The following is an 18,567-nucleotide window of genomic DNA, read 5'->3' as shown; positions in this document are numbered from 1 at the left end:
CTCAGCCCCGCATGCAGCCCGGTCCTTTACACCGGCTGCGTTTGAGTTCTCCGCGGCTCTCGTGCCTTAAGCTGCCCCAGTCACTGCGCCTCTCGGCCTCGATTGCAGCCCGGCCCTTTTCATCGGCCGTGGTCGGGTTCTCCGCCCTTTTTCCTCCGTTTTCCCTCCCCCACTCCAGTCAACGCGGCCGACTTTCTGCTCGTGTCGCTGATCGGCTTACCCACCACCGTGGTAGAAGGGATGATCACTGCCTGTCGCTGATGGAGGGCTTCGTGGTCAGAATTTTTCTTTTTAACCCAGGTTCTCTATGCCTCCCGTGCGATGGTGCTCAGCAGGATGATGAGGGCGGATGCCTCTTCTCGACGCCCATTCTGAGGACGAAGCTGCCTTGGATGTAAAACTGCCGCAGGGTAAGATCGGACTCGTCGCCACTGTTAAGTCTGTGTGTCCCAGTTATGCTTATTATAAATCACTGGACACAGACCACAAGAATAACTTTAACAGGTCTTTATTATTCGGAGGTCAGGGCTGAACTGCCCAGCAAATCCCTACACAACACTTATATACCGGTGTGGTCACCACCGGTATTACAGTATACAGCAGCCAAGAGAAAGTAGTACATCTCTTAAGGTAGTTCTCTTAAGGTGGAACAGGTTACATACACCACAGAATCTATGCGATAATACCGCTCCTACGCCGTAAGGGGATGCATCGCACGCCAGTCTGATTGGCAGTGATGGGTTGTAATAAGCCAACACTTCCTTGGACGTGATCAAGCCTTTGCATTTATGGAAGGCACGTTTACAGTCTTCGCTCCATTTCCAAATTACTCCCGTTTGTAGCAGTGCGTTAAGAGGGTGCAGAACAGTTGACAAGTTCGGTAAAAATTTATGATAGTAATTTATCAATCCCAGGAACGACCTTAATTGTGAGACATTTTCAGGTGCTGGGGCTTTTATGACCGCTTCAATTTTTTCAGGTGACTTATGCAACCCTTCTTCGTTAATTATATGGCCACAATATGATATTTGTTTCTGGAAAAATTCGCACTTGGGGCGATTTGCTCGTAGGCCCCGTTCTCTCAGCCTAGTGAGCACCTGCTCCAAATTGGCAAGGTACTCGTTGTCGTTTTCTCCTGTTACAAGGATGTCGTCTAGTAGCATTGAGTCCCCGGAATGCCTTGCAGGACTTGCTCCATAGCTCTTTGCCAGATAGCTGGAGCTGATGCTACTCCGAAAACCAGTCGATTGTACTGGTACAGGCCTTTGTGTGTGTTTATCGTGAGATACTTTTTAGAGGCCTCCTCAACCTCCATCTGTAGATATGCCTGTGCCAAGTCAATTTTGGTGAAATGTTTCCCTCCGGATAGTGAGGCGAAAATATCTTCTATCCTCGGAAGAGGATACTGTACCGTGTGAAGGACCGGGTTTACAGTCACCTTGAAGTCCTCACAGATGTGAATTTTTCTCTGTTCTTCAGATTTATCATTATTCAACGTTTTCTTCATGACCGGGACGATGGGTGTTGCCCACTCGCTCCAACCTACCTTGGATAACACGCCTGCCTTTTCCAAATTCTCCAGCTCTGCCTCGACTGCTGGACGAATTGCGTATGGCACCGGCCTTGCCTTAAAAAACTTGGGAATTGCCGCATCTTCTACTTTTATTGAGGCGGTGACGCCTTTCAAGGTTCCTAGTTCCTGTTGAAACACTTCTTTGGCGTTGGCCAAGATGTCTTTTAATCGTTCAGGTATGACGTCATCATCATTTTTTTTCTTACTGGTCACCGTCAGTGCCTGAATGGAGTGCCAGTCTAAACATATCTTCCTGATCCATTCACGTCCCAACAGCGGTGGACCACCATCTTGCAGAACGTATAAATACAACTTCTGTATTTCCTTGCCGTTGTATACAACAGGCACCTTTATTTTCCCTCTGGGGTATACTTTCTGCCCCGTATATGTCTTCAAGATAATGGATGTGTCTTTCAAAGGTATATGCGGAAATAGCCGCTCGTAATCCCGTCGACTTATGACAGTCAGAGCTGATCCTGTATCTAGCTCCATTTTAACTGGGGACCCCGCTATCGTGAGGGTAACCCAAATGGTCTGGTAATCTTCTTTGGCAATTACATTATGTAATTTGAGACAGCTTAGTCTGTTTCCGGAGTCGCTATCGCTCTTCTGGTCTTCGGAGCTACTGTCCGTCATCATTTGTACCTTTCTGTACTTTTCCTTATTGATTTTTTTCCTGTCAGTGGATTTTTTGTTTCCAGATCGGCATACACGTGCGATGTGTCCCATCTTTCCACATTGCCTGCATGCTTTGTCCTTGAACCAGCAGTCCCTCTGGTCATGGGTGGATCTGCCGCAGCGATAACATCTCTCGAAACCCCGTGTCATTTCATGGGTGCCAAAGTCCTGTGGCTTTTGCTGTATCTCTGCAGCTCCTCTTGCTGCTGCTTCGTATGATACAGCCACACTGAAAGCCTTGTCTAGTGTCAAATCTTTCTCAGAAAGTAGCCTTTTCTGTGTTCCTTCACTTAGGAGACCGCAGACGAATTTGTCTCATAGAGAATCTGCCAGTCCTGCCCCGAATTGGCAGTGCTTTGACAGCTTTCTTAATTCGGTGAGATAATCAGCGTTACTTTCATTCTTGTGCTGATTCCTCCTGAAGAATTTGAATCGTTCCGCTATCAGCAGCGGTGTTGGGTTTAAGTGCTCCTGTAGGGTATCAACAATCTCCTTAAAATTCTTGTCCATCGGTTTGGCTGGAGTGATTAAGTTTCCTAACAGCCCGTATGTCCTTGCGCCCATCAGATTTAGAAGTACCGATGCCTTTTTATCATCCTCTACTTCATTCGCTGTGCAATATACCTCCACTCTTTCCACATATGTGGTCCAATCCTCTATATCACGATCGAAAGCAGTAATATTGCCAGTCTTAGGCATCCTGAAAATCAAAAATGGCGCCTCCCGCGCTTTCCTTTCTTCCCTGCCGAGAAAAAAATGGCGCCTCCCGCGCTTTCCGGCCGCTGCCGACAATGCTGTTCTCCGCGGTTTTTATTTACACAGATATTTTTAATAGTTGGAGACTCGTTCCCGCCGGACTCTCTGGGACCTTTCCCTCCCTCTGCTTGGTCCGAACGCTGACCTGCTTTGCAGCGCCGGCCGTCTCCCGAGTGCTCCACCCTCTGTCTCTGTTTGCTTCTGCTTTCCGACTCGCTGCTCGGCCCCGCTGCAGAGCCACCCGATCGAGCCCCAGCCCGCCTCCCAGGAAGGATTAGTGCAGTACCTGCCACCAGCCCGGCTAGCTGGTGAACACTCAGTTTTTTTTTTGTTTGTTTTTTTTTCTTCTTCGACCTTCGTCTGAGAAATCGATCTCCTTGAGGTGCTGCCGAATTGCAGGTAAGTCCGTTTCCAATTCGTCGCCACTGTTGTATCCGTGTGTTAATGGAGACATGGAATGCAGGAGTTGGTTTAACAGGTGTTTACTGAACAAAGTCTGGAGGTGAACTAAAAGTACAAGACGCTATACAGGCTTATATACCCGAGTGGTCACTACCGGTACTACAGTACACAGGGGCTCTTAAAGGTACATACACTACACCATCCAAACAGGGTGACTTTTCTACTTTGAGCTTTGCCAACCTTATAGTGCCTCCTCTTAATCTATTTCTACACTATCCAATGTCTCTACCCACTCCTCCTTTATTGTGACATTAGCAGCAGCCTCTCTTTTGCAAAGTAGTCATTTAATCCTTCAGCCATGCCCTCTGCCTCCACAAGATTTCCTTTTTGGTTCCTAATCAGCCCCACCATTTCAAAACTTCATTTAACAGAGGTTTTTAAATTATGAAGTGTTTTGATAAAGTTAATAGAAAGACTATCTCTTTCTGATTAGGGATTCAGAGCCATGGCATTGTCAATTTAAAATTGTCAGAGAGTGAGGAGAGAGGTTAGGAGAATTTTATTTACAGAGGGTTGCTGGAGCACGGAATGCTTTGCTACAGGGAGTATTTGAGGCACAGGCTATTCATTTTTAAGAGAGAGAGAAAATTAAACAAATATTTGAAACAGCAAGATATAGAGCTAGGAGAGAGCAGGGTAATGGGAATGGTTATAGATTGGTCTAGCAAAGACCCGACACGGATACGATAGGCCGATGGGCCTCCTTCTGTCCTGTAAACTTCTATGGTTCTATTGTAAAGTTAACTTATTTCCACACTTTGTTTATTCACTTAATGTTAACCTGTGCAATAACTGCACATTGCTTCATTTCAATGTAGTATGCATTGAGGCTGAAAAATGTCTTACCTGTAGAGCATACATAGTAACAGCAGCCAGCCCGATCCAGCTGTGTAAACTGTACATATTAGGAATGCTCTTGGAGTTATGAAAATCAAAAACTGCCGCGAGTGAAATGACCATGAGAACAAAGGTTACAATATTCAGGCCAGCATGAATGTACTTCATAAGGGGCTTACTGAAGTTCCATGTCCAGGGCAGCCTATAAATGATGAGAGCTGAAAGAAATGAAAATATTTTTACTTCAGTGTGTAAATCCACAGTAACATTACATTTTCATTGTCATGGACCTATGTGTAATACTTTATTAGTCATATTTATTTGGTTGAAAATACAGGAATGGAAAGGCAGGCTTTCAGCTGTACTTGAAGTCGTTATCAGGGCAGGTTCTGGCAGGGTTTCAGTTTATTAACAGGAGCTGACATTTGGAGATAAATCAGTTTTACTGCAGTTGGCCAGTATTGGCTGTAACAGTATTGATCAAAGCATAAGACTGTAATGTATGAAATTCTATCTATTTATTGTTAAAGTATAGTAAGTTTTTGATTTAGGTGAAAACAGTTAAATGTCTGACTCCTATCCAACCAGAAAGTGAGTTAAGTTATGCATTTATCAAGGCTCAATTCTGATATAGAAAGGTGGAAGGTTACTATGTACACAAGATAAAGGGAATACAAACTCCTCCTGAGAAGTGTTAACTTTAATTTGCAGTAAGTTGACTTTGTGCCTACTTTACTATTTTTAAAGTGACATGGTTATTTCCAACGATGTAAAACAAAGTTTAGATAATGTTACAATGCTTAGAGCATAACTGTTTATGTTCAGCAAATACTTAACCTCTGCATATTTTTCTGAAAAGGAAAATCTTTACAACGCCTGAAACCGACAGTCGCAAAACAGGTGAAATCCCAAAGTTTTAGGCTCGATGACTACTTTATCAAAGTTTTAAACTATGGTGACGCAGCAAGATATATCCCCATTCAGTAGTGTTTAGTATTTACAACGGTGAACTGCGATGTTGCCCAGGCAGGATGCTTATTGATATTGCTGCCAGACTCTGTTGTCCTCACGCAATATTTATTCATCACTCAACCTTCAAGGATCGAACATTCATTTCGATACAAGGCAAAAAAATGCCTCTAGTTTAAGTGCATAATTTTACAACGCAGAAATGTTGGCACGGGGTCACGGGATCATAGCTGAAGATCCGAACAAGTTTGGGGCTACGTAGTGAAATGTACTTGCTCTATGACAAAGAACCGATGGCCTCAACGTCTGGACATACAGTCCTGCTTCTCTGAGGAACGCAAAATCGATACTTTGCTTAGTACATCTGCTCACTGTCGCTACCCAGTTTATATTAGTCAGCCCAGTGCTCTATTTATCTATAATTTAAAGACTTATTAACGGTATGCTCAGGCACGAACCCTCACAACCGGGGATTTATACATACCGAATCCATGAATGAGGATGAATCCGATGGTGCTGAGGACTGGGTGCCAGTTAAATTCAAGCAGTCCCAGGTCCCACGCCAGTCCCCCTCTCCATTGAAGCACCCAAGTCAAAACAAACACAACCGAGAGGGTCCCCAACAACGCTGCGGCCAACAGAAACCCTACAAACTGTCGGAAGTTCTCCATTTCTTAAAGCTTGCCTCTTCCCAAAGTAGCGCAGCTCTGAGGGAGGAGTGAGGGGGAGACAGCAGGGAGGGAGGAGTGGGGGGGGGGGGGGCAGCGCTCCGAGCGGAGTAACTCCAGCGGGGGGCAGCGCTCCGAGCGGGGTAACTCCAGCGGGGGCAGCGCTCCGAGCGGAGTAACTCCAGCGGGGGGCAGCGCTCCGAGCGGAGTAACTCCAGCGGGGGGCAGCGCTCCGAGCGGGGTAACTCCAGCGGGGGGCAGCGCTCCGAGCGGGGTAACTCCAGCGGGGGCAGCGCTCCGAGCGGAGTAACTCCAGCGGGGGGCAGCGCTCCGAGCGGGGTAACTCCAGCGGGGGCAGCGCTCCGAGCGGAGTAACTCCAGCGGGGGGCAGCGCTCCGAGCGGAGTAACTCCAGCGGGGGCAGCGCTCCGAGCGGAGTAACTCCAGCGGGGGGCAGCGCTCCGAGCGGGGTAACTCCAGCGGGGGGCAGCGCTCCGAGCGGGGTAACTCCAGCGGGGGCAGCGCTCCGAGCGGAGTAACTCCAGCGGGGGCAGCGCTCCGAGCGGGGTAACTCCAGCGGGGGCAGCGCTCCGAGCGGAGTAACTCCAGCGGGGGCAGCGCTCCGAGCGGGGTAACTCCAGCGGGGGCAGCGCTCCGAGCGGGGTAACTCCAGCGGGGGCAGCGCTCCGAGCGGAGTAACTCCAGCGGGGGCAGCGCTCCGAGCGGGGTAACTCCAGCGGGGGGCAGCGCTCCGAGCGGAGTAACTCCAGCGGGGGCAGCGCTCCGAGCGGGGTAACTCCAGCGGGAAGTGTGTGAGAGGCGGGCTCAGGCACGGTTTTGGATGGGAGTTAAGTTGTTCATTGAATTGCAAGCAACTGCGAATTGATCCCACACATTTCGTGAATGGTTAAAAAAAAATTCAGGAAAAGGCCATGTTTTATAAGTAAGATGTATCACTTTTGACAAATAAAGTAACTTTTTAAAAAACTTTATAACGGTGCGCATGCGCGAGTTAGTCACTCCGAAAAGCATCTGAAATATTTCTTGAGTTGGCACGCTAATGGTTCAGGCACACTTAAGTCAATACGTGACATGATTGTCAAAGATAGTTTTTTTGCAGTATTTTAAATGTCAATCAAAAAATCATATAAAATAACGGTATTGATTTTAATGTCGATTATGAGATTTGCAAATGCCTCCAAGCTGTTGTAATCGAGCAGTTTGTGAAATGGTTCCAGTTGCTGTTTTCTGGAGGCTGGAAAGCCGTGGATTCGGACGCCAGTGAGTCAGTCGCTTCACGACAGGACGAGATGGGGTGGGAGGAGGGAAAGTGACTATCACTCTTGGCTTTCATTGGGTAAATAAGTTGCCACCGTTACCAGTGAGTTATGGCACAACAGGCTGATAATCCTATTAGCTCATTGTACCACTACATATTTTAAAATGTAAACTATTATTTTTTGAACTTTTATGACTTCACAAGCTATTTGGGAATCTAAATGATAAGTCTAGGCCGCGAAATTCGACCCCATAGCAGCGGTAGATTTGGCTGCTTTTATTAAAAAATGACTTCCGCCTTGCATCGGCCCATGCTGTTCACCATCTTGGTGAGGGTGATAGCATAGGCGGTACGTGTGTGCACCGGCAGTATGCAGAGTAGGCATTTTTGACGTCGCCCCTCCATTCAACACCCTCACCTAAACACGCACAGCTGAACGTGTTCAGCAGTATGAGGGACCCCCACCAGCACTACTTAAACAGATACAAGTAAGTTGATTATTGCTTTTGTACTGACTCTTGCAGAGGCTTTAGAAGTACTGGGTTGCTGTAAGAGATTTCAAAAGTTGTTGAAGTGTGCAGGGAGTGCTGCTGGACATTGGGAAGGCGTTGGCTGCTACTGGAAGGCCTCTGACTACACCACTTGCTCCCAGTCATGGGCGCTCTAGTTGCAGTCCCCCTCACGTTGCAGCATGACAGGGAGATGGAGCAGAGGCAGCAAAGAAGACAAGCTGCTCGCAGAGGGAGGGGGAGGAGGGCTCTCAGCAGGAAGCCTTACCCACCTAGGGACTTCAGGGAGCACTTCTCCTACCAGCACCTAAGCCAGGAGCAGTTTGTTCGGCAGCTCTGCTTCACCAAGGAGGTGGTCACAGAACTCTGTCACCTCTTGGAACCAGACCTGCAGTCTCAGCAGGACGGCGACGGCGCTGCCAGTGGCCCTCAAGTTGACAGTAGGCCTGAATTTTTTCACCAGATCCTTTCAGGCTGGAACAGGCGACATAGGAAACATCTCGCAGATTGCTGTCCATCGTTGCAACCGGGAGGTCACAGAGGCTCTGTACTCTAAGAGAGGAGACTTCATTGTCTTCTCTCTAAACAGAGAGAAGCAGGAGAAGCACGCATGTGGCTTTGCCAGGATATCGGGCTTCCCCATGGTGCAAGGTGCCATCGACTGCACACACATGGCTTTGCGGGCACCGCATCTCCAATGGTGAGATGTACTGTAACTGCAAAGGGTACCACTCACTTAATGTGCAGTTGGTGTGTGACCACACCCAGCATATCATGATGGTGAATATCCGCTATCCTGGCAGCAGTCATGATGCCTTCATCCTGTGCCAGTCCCGTGTGCCAGCAACCTTCCAGCCACTGCGTTGAACCCGATGGCAGCTGCTAGGCAACAAGGGCTATCCACTCTACACCTGGTTGATGACTCCCCTCCACAACCCCACTCGTGGCCAGCAATTATATAATGACAGCCATGCTGCCATAAGGAAGGTCATTGAGCAGACCATTGGGGTGCTCAAGCAATGGTTCTGCTGCCTTGACCACTCAGGAGGATCCCTCCAGTACTCGCCAGAACGGGTGTCCCAAATCGTGGTGGTCTGCTACATCCTCCATAACTTGGCTATCGTGAGAGTGCAGCCCTTGCCACCACAGATTCCATGACCACATCAGGAGGAGGAGGAGGAAGGGAGGGGACAGCCTGCAAATCCACATTCCAGATGGGCTGTCCGTGAGTGCATCATCAGACTCCGGTTCCTCTGAATGAAACCCCAGATCCCCGTTGTTCACCACTTCCCCGCCTTACCATTCCTTTGTCACGGACCATCACAGCGTCCTCTTGGCCACAATGTTGAAATGAAAGCCACCACAAAACAAACATTCCAAACCACATTTTAAAAATATTCAATCCAATACTACATAACAAAGTCAACTAATCACCCTTGTACATTTGCTTAGTGCCTGTCTTCCATGTGCTTTTGCCTGTCCTAGTGCTCCTACAAAGTGCTACCCCAGTGGCTGCAGCATGGCTGGTGGAAGGCTGTTGACTTTCAGTGGGGGAGACTGCAAGACGACCTTTAGCAACACTGGGCCTCGAAGGCCCGGCTGTAGACTTCACCACCTCGGCATGGGTGGCAGCAGTCTGGGCTGGCTGGCTGACCGGCAACAGCAAGGCCACTGACAGAGTGGCAGTGGTGGAAGTACGAATGCTGTCATCCTGAAAGAGGACAGCAGGTTTGTGCTCCATGGAGCCACTGCCACTCCCCCGGGGCGGAGCCTCAACAATTCTAGTAATCTGTTGGAGGACAGATTGCTGGACTGCTGTGACACCCTGCAAGCCCTTTCCACACTGATAAACACAGCCACGATGGCAGCAGTCTGAGCTTGCATGGCAGTAAGCTTCTTCTTATCATGTCCACGGACAGTCTATACATAGCCCAGCCAGAACTGGACACATTTTTGCACCTTGTTGTTGGATTCGGCAAGATCTGCAACAGTGCAGGGTTCCTCTAACGATGGGCATTGCAGGAGATGTTGCATAGTCTGTGCCTCAGTTCCACATTCACAAGTTGTCGGGCTGGTTGAATATCTCCATTTGCTTAGTGACACCTTTGAGCAACCTACACCGGTCCTAAGTCTGTTAAGGCACTTCCAGATTGCCCAGTTGCAATTAGCTCCTGGGGGAAGGCTTTCATCAGGTAAAATTTCCATCGCTGGGGGTTGTTCAAGACTGGTGAGCCGGTCTTTCCACAAGGCGATGCGGGCTTCAGATGAGGTTGATTGTAATGGAACAACACTGTTCATGAAGCTCTTCCTTGACTTTAGGCGGCTGGGTGTAGGTGTATGACAATGCAGAGGGTGCCTCTCATCTGATGTTTGACGGAGTCGCTCTTTCTTGCTGGCTACCGTTCTTCTTATATCAGGGGGAGCGATACCCGCCAGGATATATAGGCTGTTGGTGTTTGTTGGTTTTAAGCAACCTGTGATAAATCGGCAGCTTGCATTCAGAACGGCATCCATCTTCTTGGCATGAGTAGACCTTTCCCATGCAGGGCGTATTCGGCAGTGGAATAGCAAAGAGCAAGTGCACTGGTTCGCAATGTTTTCGGGCTTGCTCCCCATCTTGTGTTAGTGAGCTTATTTAGGATGTTGTTTCGTGCGCTCACTTTTGCCTTTGTCTTCTCGATGTGGTTCTTGAAGGTGAGCACACAATTTGAGACCCTTCTCGCACATGTGGTCATCCCAGACACATGAAGTATCCCAAACCTCCCACATTACGCAGGTAACACAGCCTCCATTGTTTTCTTCCCCCTTTTACTAACCTAAACTGTTTTCTCTGAAAAGTTTAATACAATCGAACAACTTAGTCATTTAAACCCTCAAATATGCTTAATATAAAAATATAAACATAACATACAGCTGACTGTTTGCAATAGAATCTTAAGCAGAAAACTAAAAATTTAAATTTGAAATCCAGTCTCCTCTCAGGATATATGCAGCAATAATTGAAATTTAAATTTAAACAACTAAGTGAGGTGGAATAAGTCCCAAATTGCCCTTTATTATACCAAATATATCAAAAACTGGTGTACCCATATCTTAACTGTCACATTACTTTGTTCCATTAACTTGTTACATTACAGTTATATTTACAGGTGGCAAGTTACAATGGTTCAATATCTCCACCCAACACCAATCATTTGCACTCAATGGCCCGTAATTTGCGGTCAGTGGCGAAGCGTCGCCGCTTACCTGAAAAAAAATCCAAACTAACCTTCTTCGTTCCTCGTGACGAAAACTTTGGGAAAAAGGCCAGAGTGTAGCGCGCAGCATTGACTCCCACGGATCTCAGGAGCACTGGTTATCGCAATTGCGAACGTCACACCACATGGGGGGTCAATACAAGACACGGCCACAAAATCTGACAAAACTGACAGGAGGATAAGACACGCCCACAAAATCAGATTGGACTTTAAAGAGAGGTGAGTAATTACCTTTTTAAATTAATTATAACTGCAGAGAATATTTTATAAACTTTTAATAAAATTGCAAAGTAAAATGGACAGTTTGTAAAAAGCTGAGCCATGTAAAATTAACAGTTTTTAAAAAGGTGTGCACTTCCAGAAAAAAATATAGCAGAGCAAAAGATTAATGACAGAAAGAGGTGTCACAACTTCAGTGAAGACGACCTCAACACACTGCTCAGTGAGGTGGAGGCAAGGCATAGGCAGCTTATCAGGAACAATAAGTGTAGGGTGCCATGAAGAGTTAGCATGTTGGCGTGGGAGGAGGTGGCAGAGGCTGTGAGTGCTAACTCACCGTGCCACGGAGCGTGGAACAATGTCGTAAAAGGCTGAATTAATTAATGCAAGTTGAGATGGTAAGTGAGGTGGAGGAGGAGGAAGATCGGGGATGGCATCCAGAGGAAGATGAGGGTCTGCACCTTGGCTGTGAGGGCAACCGAAGTGGTGTCGTCACTCCTGCCCCCACCTTCAGGGTGTTGACGTGGGGCAATGAACCTCAGATCACCCTTCTCCATCTCCTGGCCCCTCTGGGTCTGTGCGAGACCCACATGACTGCCCTCTCACAGGCAGCCACCAAGCTGATGCTGCGGGGCAAGTGGGAGGAAATGAGATCCGTGTATCCGACCTGTCAGGGGCTGAGGGACCTCCAATAGTTGCAGTAGATGCGCCCCAGCAGTGAGACAGGGAATACATCAGCCCCATGTTGATACTGAGCTGGAAGAGGACTTCATTATGGAGGCAAACATTGGTCGATCAACATAATAGATACCTTGACTTTCTTAACACCATGAGACAGGAGATAAAGGACTTTGGAATTAATCTGTGTAATCAGTTGGCCATAAATACACAGACCATTATTGATCAGTTGGGCCTTAATAATCAGAAAATGTGTAATCAGTTTGTCATTTATAAAAACCATTAGTGATCAGTTGGCATTTATTAATCAGACAAATTTAAATCATTTTGCCCATATGGAGGATCATTTAAGGCAGCTTAGCCAGGCTCTTATCAGGTTTGGCTAGAATCCCCCCCCCCCCCCCGCCGGCTCCCAGCGCAGACACAGTGCAGGCCCACGAGCCAGCAGCTGCGCCGATAACGGTTACGACTTCTAATGTCGCCTTAGAGCAGCTGATGGGCAAGAGATGGGCAAGTCATGCTCTTGGCGCAAGAGGGGTCAGTTCACGGGAAAGGGCAAGGGGCAGGAGGCAGTAGGGTGCCACGTCTTGCAGAGTCCACCTCCTTTTACTCACACCTTTTGTCACAGTGACCCTCAAGCACGGATGCGAGGGGGCATGTCGTTTTTTTTAATTTTTGCTATTCTTGATATGTTGATGTGTTATTTTATGAAACTTATATTTATGAATGATTGTATTATAATTGATTTATTAACATCAACCATTTTTACATTACAACTGTTTACATAGTAGCAAATAGCGAGTTAACGATATTTGTTTTTAAAGTCTTGCACTAAGCACCTTATGTTTATACAATATTTAGCAATAACTACCTCAGAAGTCGTGCAGTGAGTATTTGCTGCTACAATAAAAGTTCAATCTTTCACTTTCAATCTTGCCTGCTCTTTTGTATGCCTTCCTGGGGAAGGGAGAAGGCACCTTGCCTCTCTCATCACTATCCAAGTGTATGAACCACCAGCTGCTCTCTAGCCGCTCTGCCCGCTGTAGCCATGGTTTCTTTGGGTGGGCCACACAGCAAGGTCCACCCAAGGTCCACAGCGACATCCATGTTAGAATTCTCCATGTCGTCCATTTCAGCCAGAATCTCATCTGCCAGGTTAAGGGTCAGTCCTTTCCACAGGACAAAGTTGCACAATGTGCAACAGACCATGTAAATCCTCGCCATTTTCACAGGTGAATACTGCAAAGTCCCCTGACCTGTCCAGGCACCAGAAGTGTGATTTTTTAAAAATTCATTCCTGGGATGTGGGCGTCGCTGGCAAGGCAAGTATTTATTGCCCATCCCTAATTGCCCCAGAGAAGGTGGTGGTGAGCCGTCTTCTTGAACCGCTGCAGTCTTTGTGGTGAAGGTACTCTCATAGTGCTGTTAGGGAAGGAGTTCCAGGATTTTGACCCAACGACGATGAAGGATCGGCGATATACTTCCAAGTCAGGATGGTGTGTAACTTGGAGGGGATCTTGGAGGTGGTGGTGTTCCCATGCGCCTGCTGCCCTTGTCCTTCTAGGTGGTAGAGGTCGTGGGTTTGGGAGGTGCTGCCGAAAAAGCCTTGGTGAGTTGCTGCAGTGCACCTTGTAGATGGTACACACTGCAGCCATGGTATGCCTGTGGTGGAGGGAGTGAATGTTTAAGGTGGAGGATGGGGTGCCAATCAAGCGGGCTGCTTTGTCCTGGATGGTGTCGAGCTTCTTGAGTGTTGCTGGAGCTGCACTCCTCCAGGCAAGTGGAGAGTATTCCATCACATTCCTGACTTGTGCCTTGTAGATGGTGGAAAGGCTTTGGGGAGTTAGAAGGTGAGACACTCGTTGCAGAATACCCAGCCTCTGACTTGCTCTTGTAGCCACTGTATTTATGTGGGTGGTCCAGCTTTGTTTCTGGTCAATGGTGACCCCCCAAGATGTTGATGGTGGGGGATTCAGTGATGGTAATGCCGTTGAATGTCAAGGGGCGGTGGTTAGACTCTCGCTTGTTGGAGATAATCATTGCCTGGCACTTGTGACTGCGGCGAATGTTACTTGCCACTTATCAGACCAAACCTGAATGTCGTCCAGGTCTTGCTGTATTTGGGCATGGACTGCTTCATTATCTGAGGAGTTGCAAATGGAACTGAACACTGTGCAGTCATCAGCGAACATCCCCACTTCTGACCTTATGATGGAGGGAATGTCATTTATGAAGCAGCTGAACATTGTTGGGCCCAGGATACTGCCCTAAGGAACTCCTGCAGTGATGTTCTGGGGCTGATATGATTGACCTCCAACAACTACAACCATCTTCCTTTGTGCTAGGTGACATGAATCTTGTCATTCATGTGGAAATGACTTATGAAATAATACTGGGTGGCCTGCTGGTGGCGCTGTCCAGGGAGAGTATAAATACTCGGGCATGGGCCCAGCTTGTTCAGGACATTCTTTAACAGGAACTAGTGAAGGACACAACTAGACCTCCATGTTGTAAAACAGTTGATTAAAGCTTAGTTTAATGCTTAGACCAAGTGCCTAGTAGATTTTTTACATCACTAGTGTAAGGGGTGGTGTGTGTGGTCAGCTTCACCTCTGACTCCCTGAGCGGTTCGAATCGCACCCACTCCCTTGGCTCTAGACTTTGGACTTATTTGGGGGTTGTAATGAAATTGCAACAGACACCTGAGTTGGTCAAAAGAATTGAGATTTTTATTTTTGAGACAGGAAAATATACAATACAATAAATCTTATACTCTAAAAGGGGGAACACTTCAGAATATGCGAGGGAGAATAACAATAGACAAAAAATACCTTGCCCTCCCAATCCCACTATCCTAACTAGGCTGAATTCCAGAGGACCAGGAAATGCTCACCAAACGACTTCCTTGACAGATTGTAGAGGTTCGCGAATTCGGGGTTCTCTTTATTTGTGGCGGTTGGGGTCTGCCGTACCCTGGACGTGGTGGAAGACTGCACCTGTGTTGGGTTTTCAGTCTTCGCCTGTCCGCTGATGCGGTTGGATGCATAGTTGGATTTATCGGGTAAGTACCCAATTTTCTTTGGTTAGGTATAGTTTTTAGAGTCTTTTGTGTCAAATCTTACCCAGGGGTAAGTCAGACTAGCTTGTAGAGTGGAAACAAGTTTGTGAATTTTCAACTTCTTGGTTGGTTTCTTGTTGGTCGCGGTGGCCCAATGTTACCTAGTTGGTGGTAATATTGTTAGTTGTTGGTTTCTTGAGGCCTTTGGTTGCCGCAATTTCCTTTTCCTTCCGTTTCGTTCTTCTTTCCTCGAGTCTCCGATCCTTCGACTAAATACAGTGATGATGATATCTTTTTCTGAACCGTACTTTCTCTCTCCTGTACTGAACTTGAACCTTCTGGAGCTGTGTCCTCAACTGTGTGAACTGTACTGTCTCTCGAACGCAATGATGATCTGATCTGTTTCACTGAACAGGCAGGCCTCAATTATACTGTTTTGAGGCCTGGCTTATCTGACCGCCAAATCTCCTCTGGTCCTTTGTTAATTTTGGCGGGCTCGTTAATTTTAATGCGTTTAAATTCTCATCGAGTTTCGGGGATGGTCCCATCTATTTTTAATTGATTTTTAACTGGTTTCAGGATTGCTTTGAAATCAGTTTAAAATGTGCAAAGTGTTTTGGAAATCTTTGAGTGGTTTTAAACTGTTGTTTGATTGTTTTCTTCCTGCTGGGGCCAGGTTCTCTTTTGTTGGTTGTTGGCATGTATTGTATTATTCATGTTCTTGGTGGCCCTGTAAGTTTCGGCGGGAACAGTCTTTTCCGTGGGCTTATTGTCTTTATGTAGAATGACTGGGATGGCCCAGAACATTCTCAGACAATCTGGCCTTTCCAATACTCAAACTGTCTGTCCCACCCATTCCTTTTGTGGCAGTTTTTTTCCACAGTCCTGAACATGCCTTTTAAACTAGCCAAATCTTCCTGGGGTTTTGATTTTAGGTCCACTTTGGCCCAATATTATTTCAAACAGTCCAATATCTCTTCTTTCTTACTTTGGGGGAGTCTGTATAATTTTGCGAGCCTTACACTAGGTATGACTCCAGCTAGTGGAGAGTTTTCCCCCTGATTCCCATTGACTTCAATTTTACTAGGGCTGTAGGTGGGTTTGTCGGCCTTTTAAATTGACCTTGACGGTTCGAATCGTCCCACTCCCTGGTTCTGGGGCTTGGAATTATTTAGGGGATGTGATAGATGTAGGCAGACAACTGTTTGGTGCAAGAACAAATATTTTATTTAGAAATCGCACACCACACGAATTAACTAAACAAAAACATATATGCAACGGGTACAGAGGTTATGCAGTGAGAGAAGGAAAAAAAAAACCACCTCCCACCACTACACTAACTAAGTTAGGCTCTGAAATTACAGGGACTATGCTCACCAAAGGATTTCTCCAAAGTTTAGACCAGTTGCACGCTGTTTTCTCTCTCCTCAATCTTGTGGACTCCTTGGCTGGTTGCGGTGTCTTCGGGATTAGCACTGGTTGACGTTTTAATGGTGAACAAGTTTTTCCTAGAGTCAGCGCTGGATGATGGTTGATCTTTCAGTGACTCCCAGGCTTCTTGTTAGGTTTCCTTGTTGCGTTGCTGTAACCTCGTGTGGCAAGTTAGATGTTTCAAAGCCAGAGTCAAAGAGCCCAGAGTCCAAGTGCTTTTCCAGCGTGTTCTCGGATACATTTCTTCTGCTTCGGTACGCTGCTGCTGCTGCCCGCTGGCACTCTCTCTCTTCAGCCCGTCTGTTGAGGTCTCTTTAGCTACTAGCAAGCCCCCAGTTATACCTAAAGAGGCTGCTTAAACTTTTGCGCCAAAACTCGGGTGCACAATTGATTTTAGATGACTCCCTTTTGTGCGATTTTGGCAGGCTGATCAACTCTGATGTAAACCCTTTGTGAGAATTTTGGTGGGCTGATTGAGCATTAGCATGATACAAGATTCCCAAAGGTGTTGATGGGGTTTTTGAATGGTGCTGTTAGAATGTAATCAGGTCTTGATACTGTCCATTGTGTGTTTTGCTGAGACCAGGGTTTTTCTGTATAGCCATTTTAAGAACTGTTAAAATATGTATGTATCTGGGTCCCTGGTAAGTGGGCTTTTGTTAGACTGCTAATATCTCCCTGGGGGCCTGCCTCCCAGGTAGGTTAGCAGCCCTATAAGGATCCCATTTTCCTGTGCAGACCCAGCATACAATTTAAAATGTCTAAACTCAATCCAATAGGCCCTAGTTTAGTCCAAAGGTGCCCAATAGTGAGATATTTCTGTCCACATTTCTCCTCCAAAAGGTCCAACACAGTCCCTTTTTAAATTGCAGACACATGTCCATTGAGTAGGGGTTCCCGGAATTTTGTGAATCCTACAGTCCCGCCTTTGACACTATTCCCTTATAGTGTCACCGTTGGTGAACAAAATTCTTAATATCCCAGAGCCGAATCTTCCCTCAATTACCTAGTAATTGAAAAAAAAACCTTGAAACTTTACATTTCCCTCATGAATACAGTACATCAAGTATGCCTTTTGTGTTACAAGTTCCATTGGCTGAGGGGATCCAACCCCCCGCCCCCCCCAGTTATACATTTCAATATATAACGCAGATTCTTCAAGGTACATTACAAATTTTCAGAGTAGACTCAAACATCACAAAATTTTACTTACACTCCCCTAGGCGTACTTTACAGCCGGGAGGTCAGTTACGCATTAACCAAACATTCAGGTTACACACCACTTTTATAAAAAATAAAAATACAGCACTTTCCCTTTTAACCCAAAGCCCTGCGCTTGTACAGCAAGTGGTCTGGGACTTTAAATTTAAATAGAAATCCCTGCGATCGTACTGCCGTGCCTCATATCTCTGTTCCATGTTTTACTCCCTCCACACACGTCTCGCAGTCTATTCAGGCCTCATCGAACACCCTCTGGTGCCGGGATTGGCGGCCTTTTTTCCTCATCCTGCAACTAGTCCACAGTAAATACACTACAATGCCAAGCTGACACAAAACAAGAGTATGGGAGGCAAACCAAATCCATGGAGGGACTTCTATGTCCTCCATCAAATCCCACCAGGGTGGAACTTTTATTTCTGTGATTTCACTCCCAATTTGCACTATTTTCTGTTCTAGCATGTAGAAATTTTTCTGGGACACTTCCTCTGCCTTAAGCAGAGCGGTGAGATGTTCAGGGGGGGGGATTGTATACCCAAAATGTGCAACGTAATTTTGCAGGTTTGTTACATTGCTCCTGACAGTGAGGTGAATGGTAGAGGGTTCAGGAATGGGTAATATTCGTTCCTGGGCCACTTGAACTTCTGCTTCGGGTTTAAAACAGAAACTGCTTTCTCTCACCGGGCACCAGATGTAGGGTCCATGTTGATAGTGGGGCGCACTGGTGGTGACACAATATGTCCCACCCCCTACATATGCCACTTGTGGAGGAACGTGGTCTTGGGCCATCACCTCCATAGTGCAGTTGCTAGGCCGTGCGCCAACAGCTTTAAACCCACATTGTGATCTTGCATAGGCGTTCAAGTGCTGGGGGCACAGTATTACATGTGCACCCCGGCTCCAACACCCGGAGAGGTCAGTACCTGTCATAGCGTGCTCCCACTTTATGACATAAGATGGGACCGCTGTGAAACAA

The 18,567-nt window shown here is 46.9% G+C and overlaps 1 protein-coding gene and 1 pseudogene across 1 annotated transcript in view; one reads left to right on the top strand and one right to left on the bottom strand.

Annotated features, from left to right (window-relative positions):
• The window catches only part of cybrd1 (cytochrome b reductase 1), a 46,043-nt gene extending 39,290 nt beyond the window's left edge, over nucleotides 1-6,753 (bottom strand). Inside the window, exons 1-2 of the mRNA XM_085986269.1 lie at nucleotides 5,760-6,753; nucleotides 4,316-4,524 (exon numbers count right to left, since the gene is read on the bottom strand). Coding sequence (XP_085842395.1) covers nucleotides 4,316-4,524; nucleotides 5,760-5,946 — 396 coding nt within the window. The 5' untranslated portion in view covers nucleotides 5,947-6,753. The remainder of the gene's footprint in view (nucleotides 1-4,315; nucleotides 4,525-5,759) is intronic.
• Nucleotides 6,754-11,589: 4,836 nt separating this feature from the next.
• On the top strand, nucleotides 11,590-12,460 carry LOC147120397 (uncharacterized; annotated as a pseudogene).
• The last annotated feature ends 6,107 nt before the right edge of the window (nucleotides 12,461-18,567 follow it).

The sequence above is a fragment of the Somniosus microcephalus genome, chromosome 4 (genome assembly GCF_052327205.1).
Source record: "Somniosus microcephalus isolate GS21.2 chromosome 4, FLI_Smic_1.0, whole genome shotgun sequence".
NCBI classification, from domain to species: Eukaryota; Metazoa; Chordata; class Chondrichthyes; order Squaliformes; family Somniosidae; genus Somniosus; species Somniosus microcephalus.
This window is presented reverse-complemented; position numbering and strand designations above follow the sequence as displayed.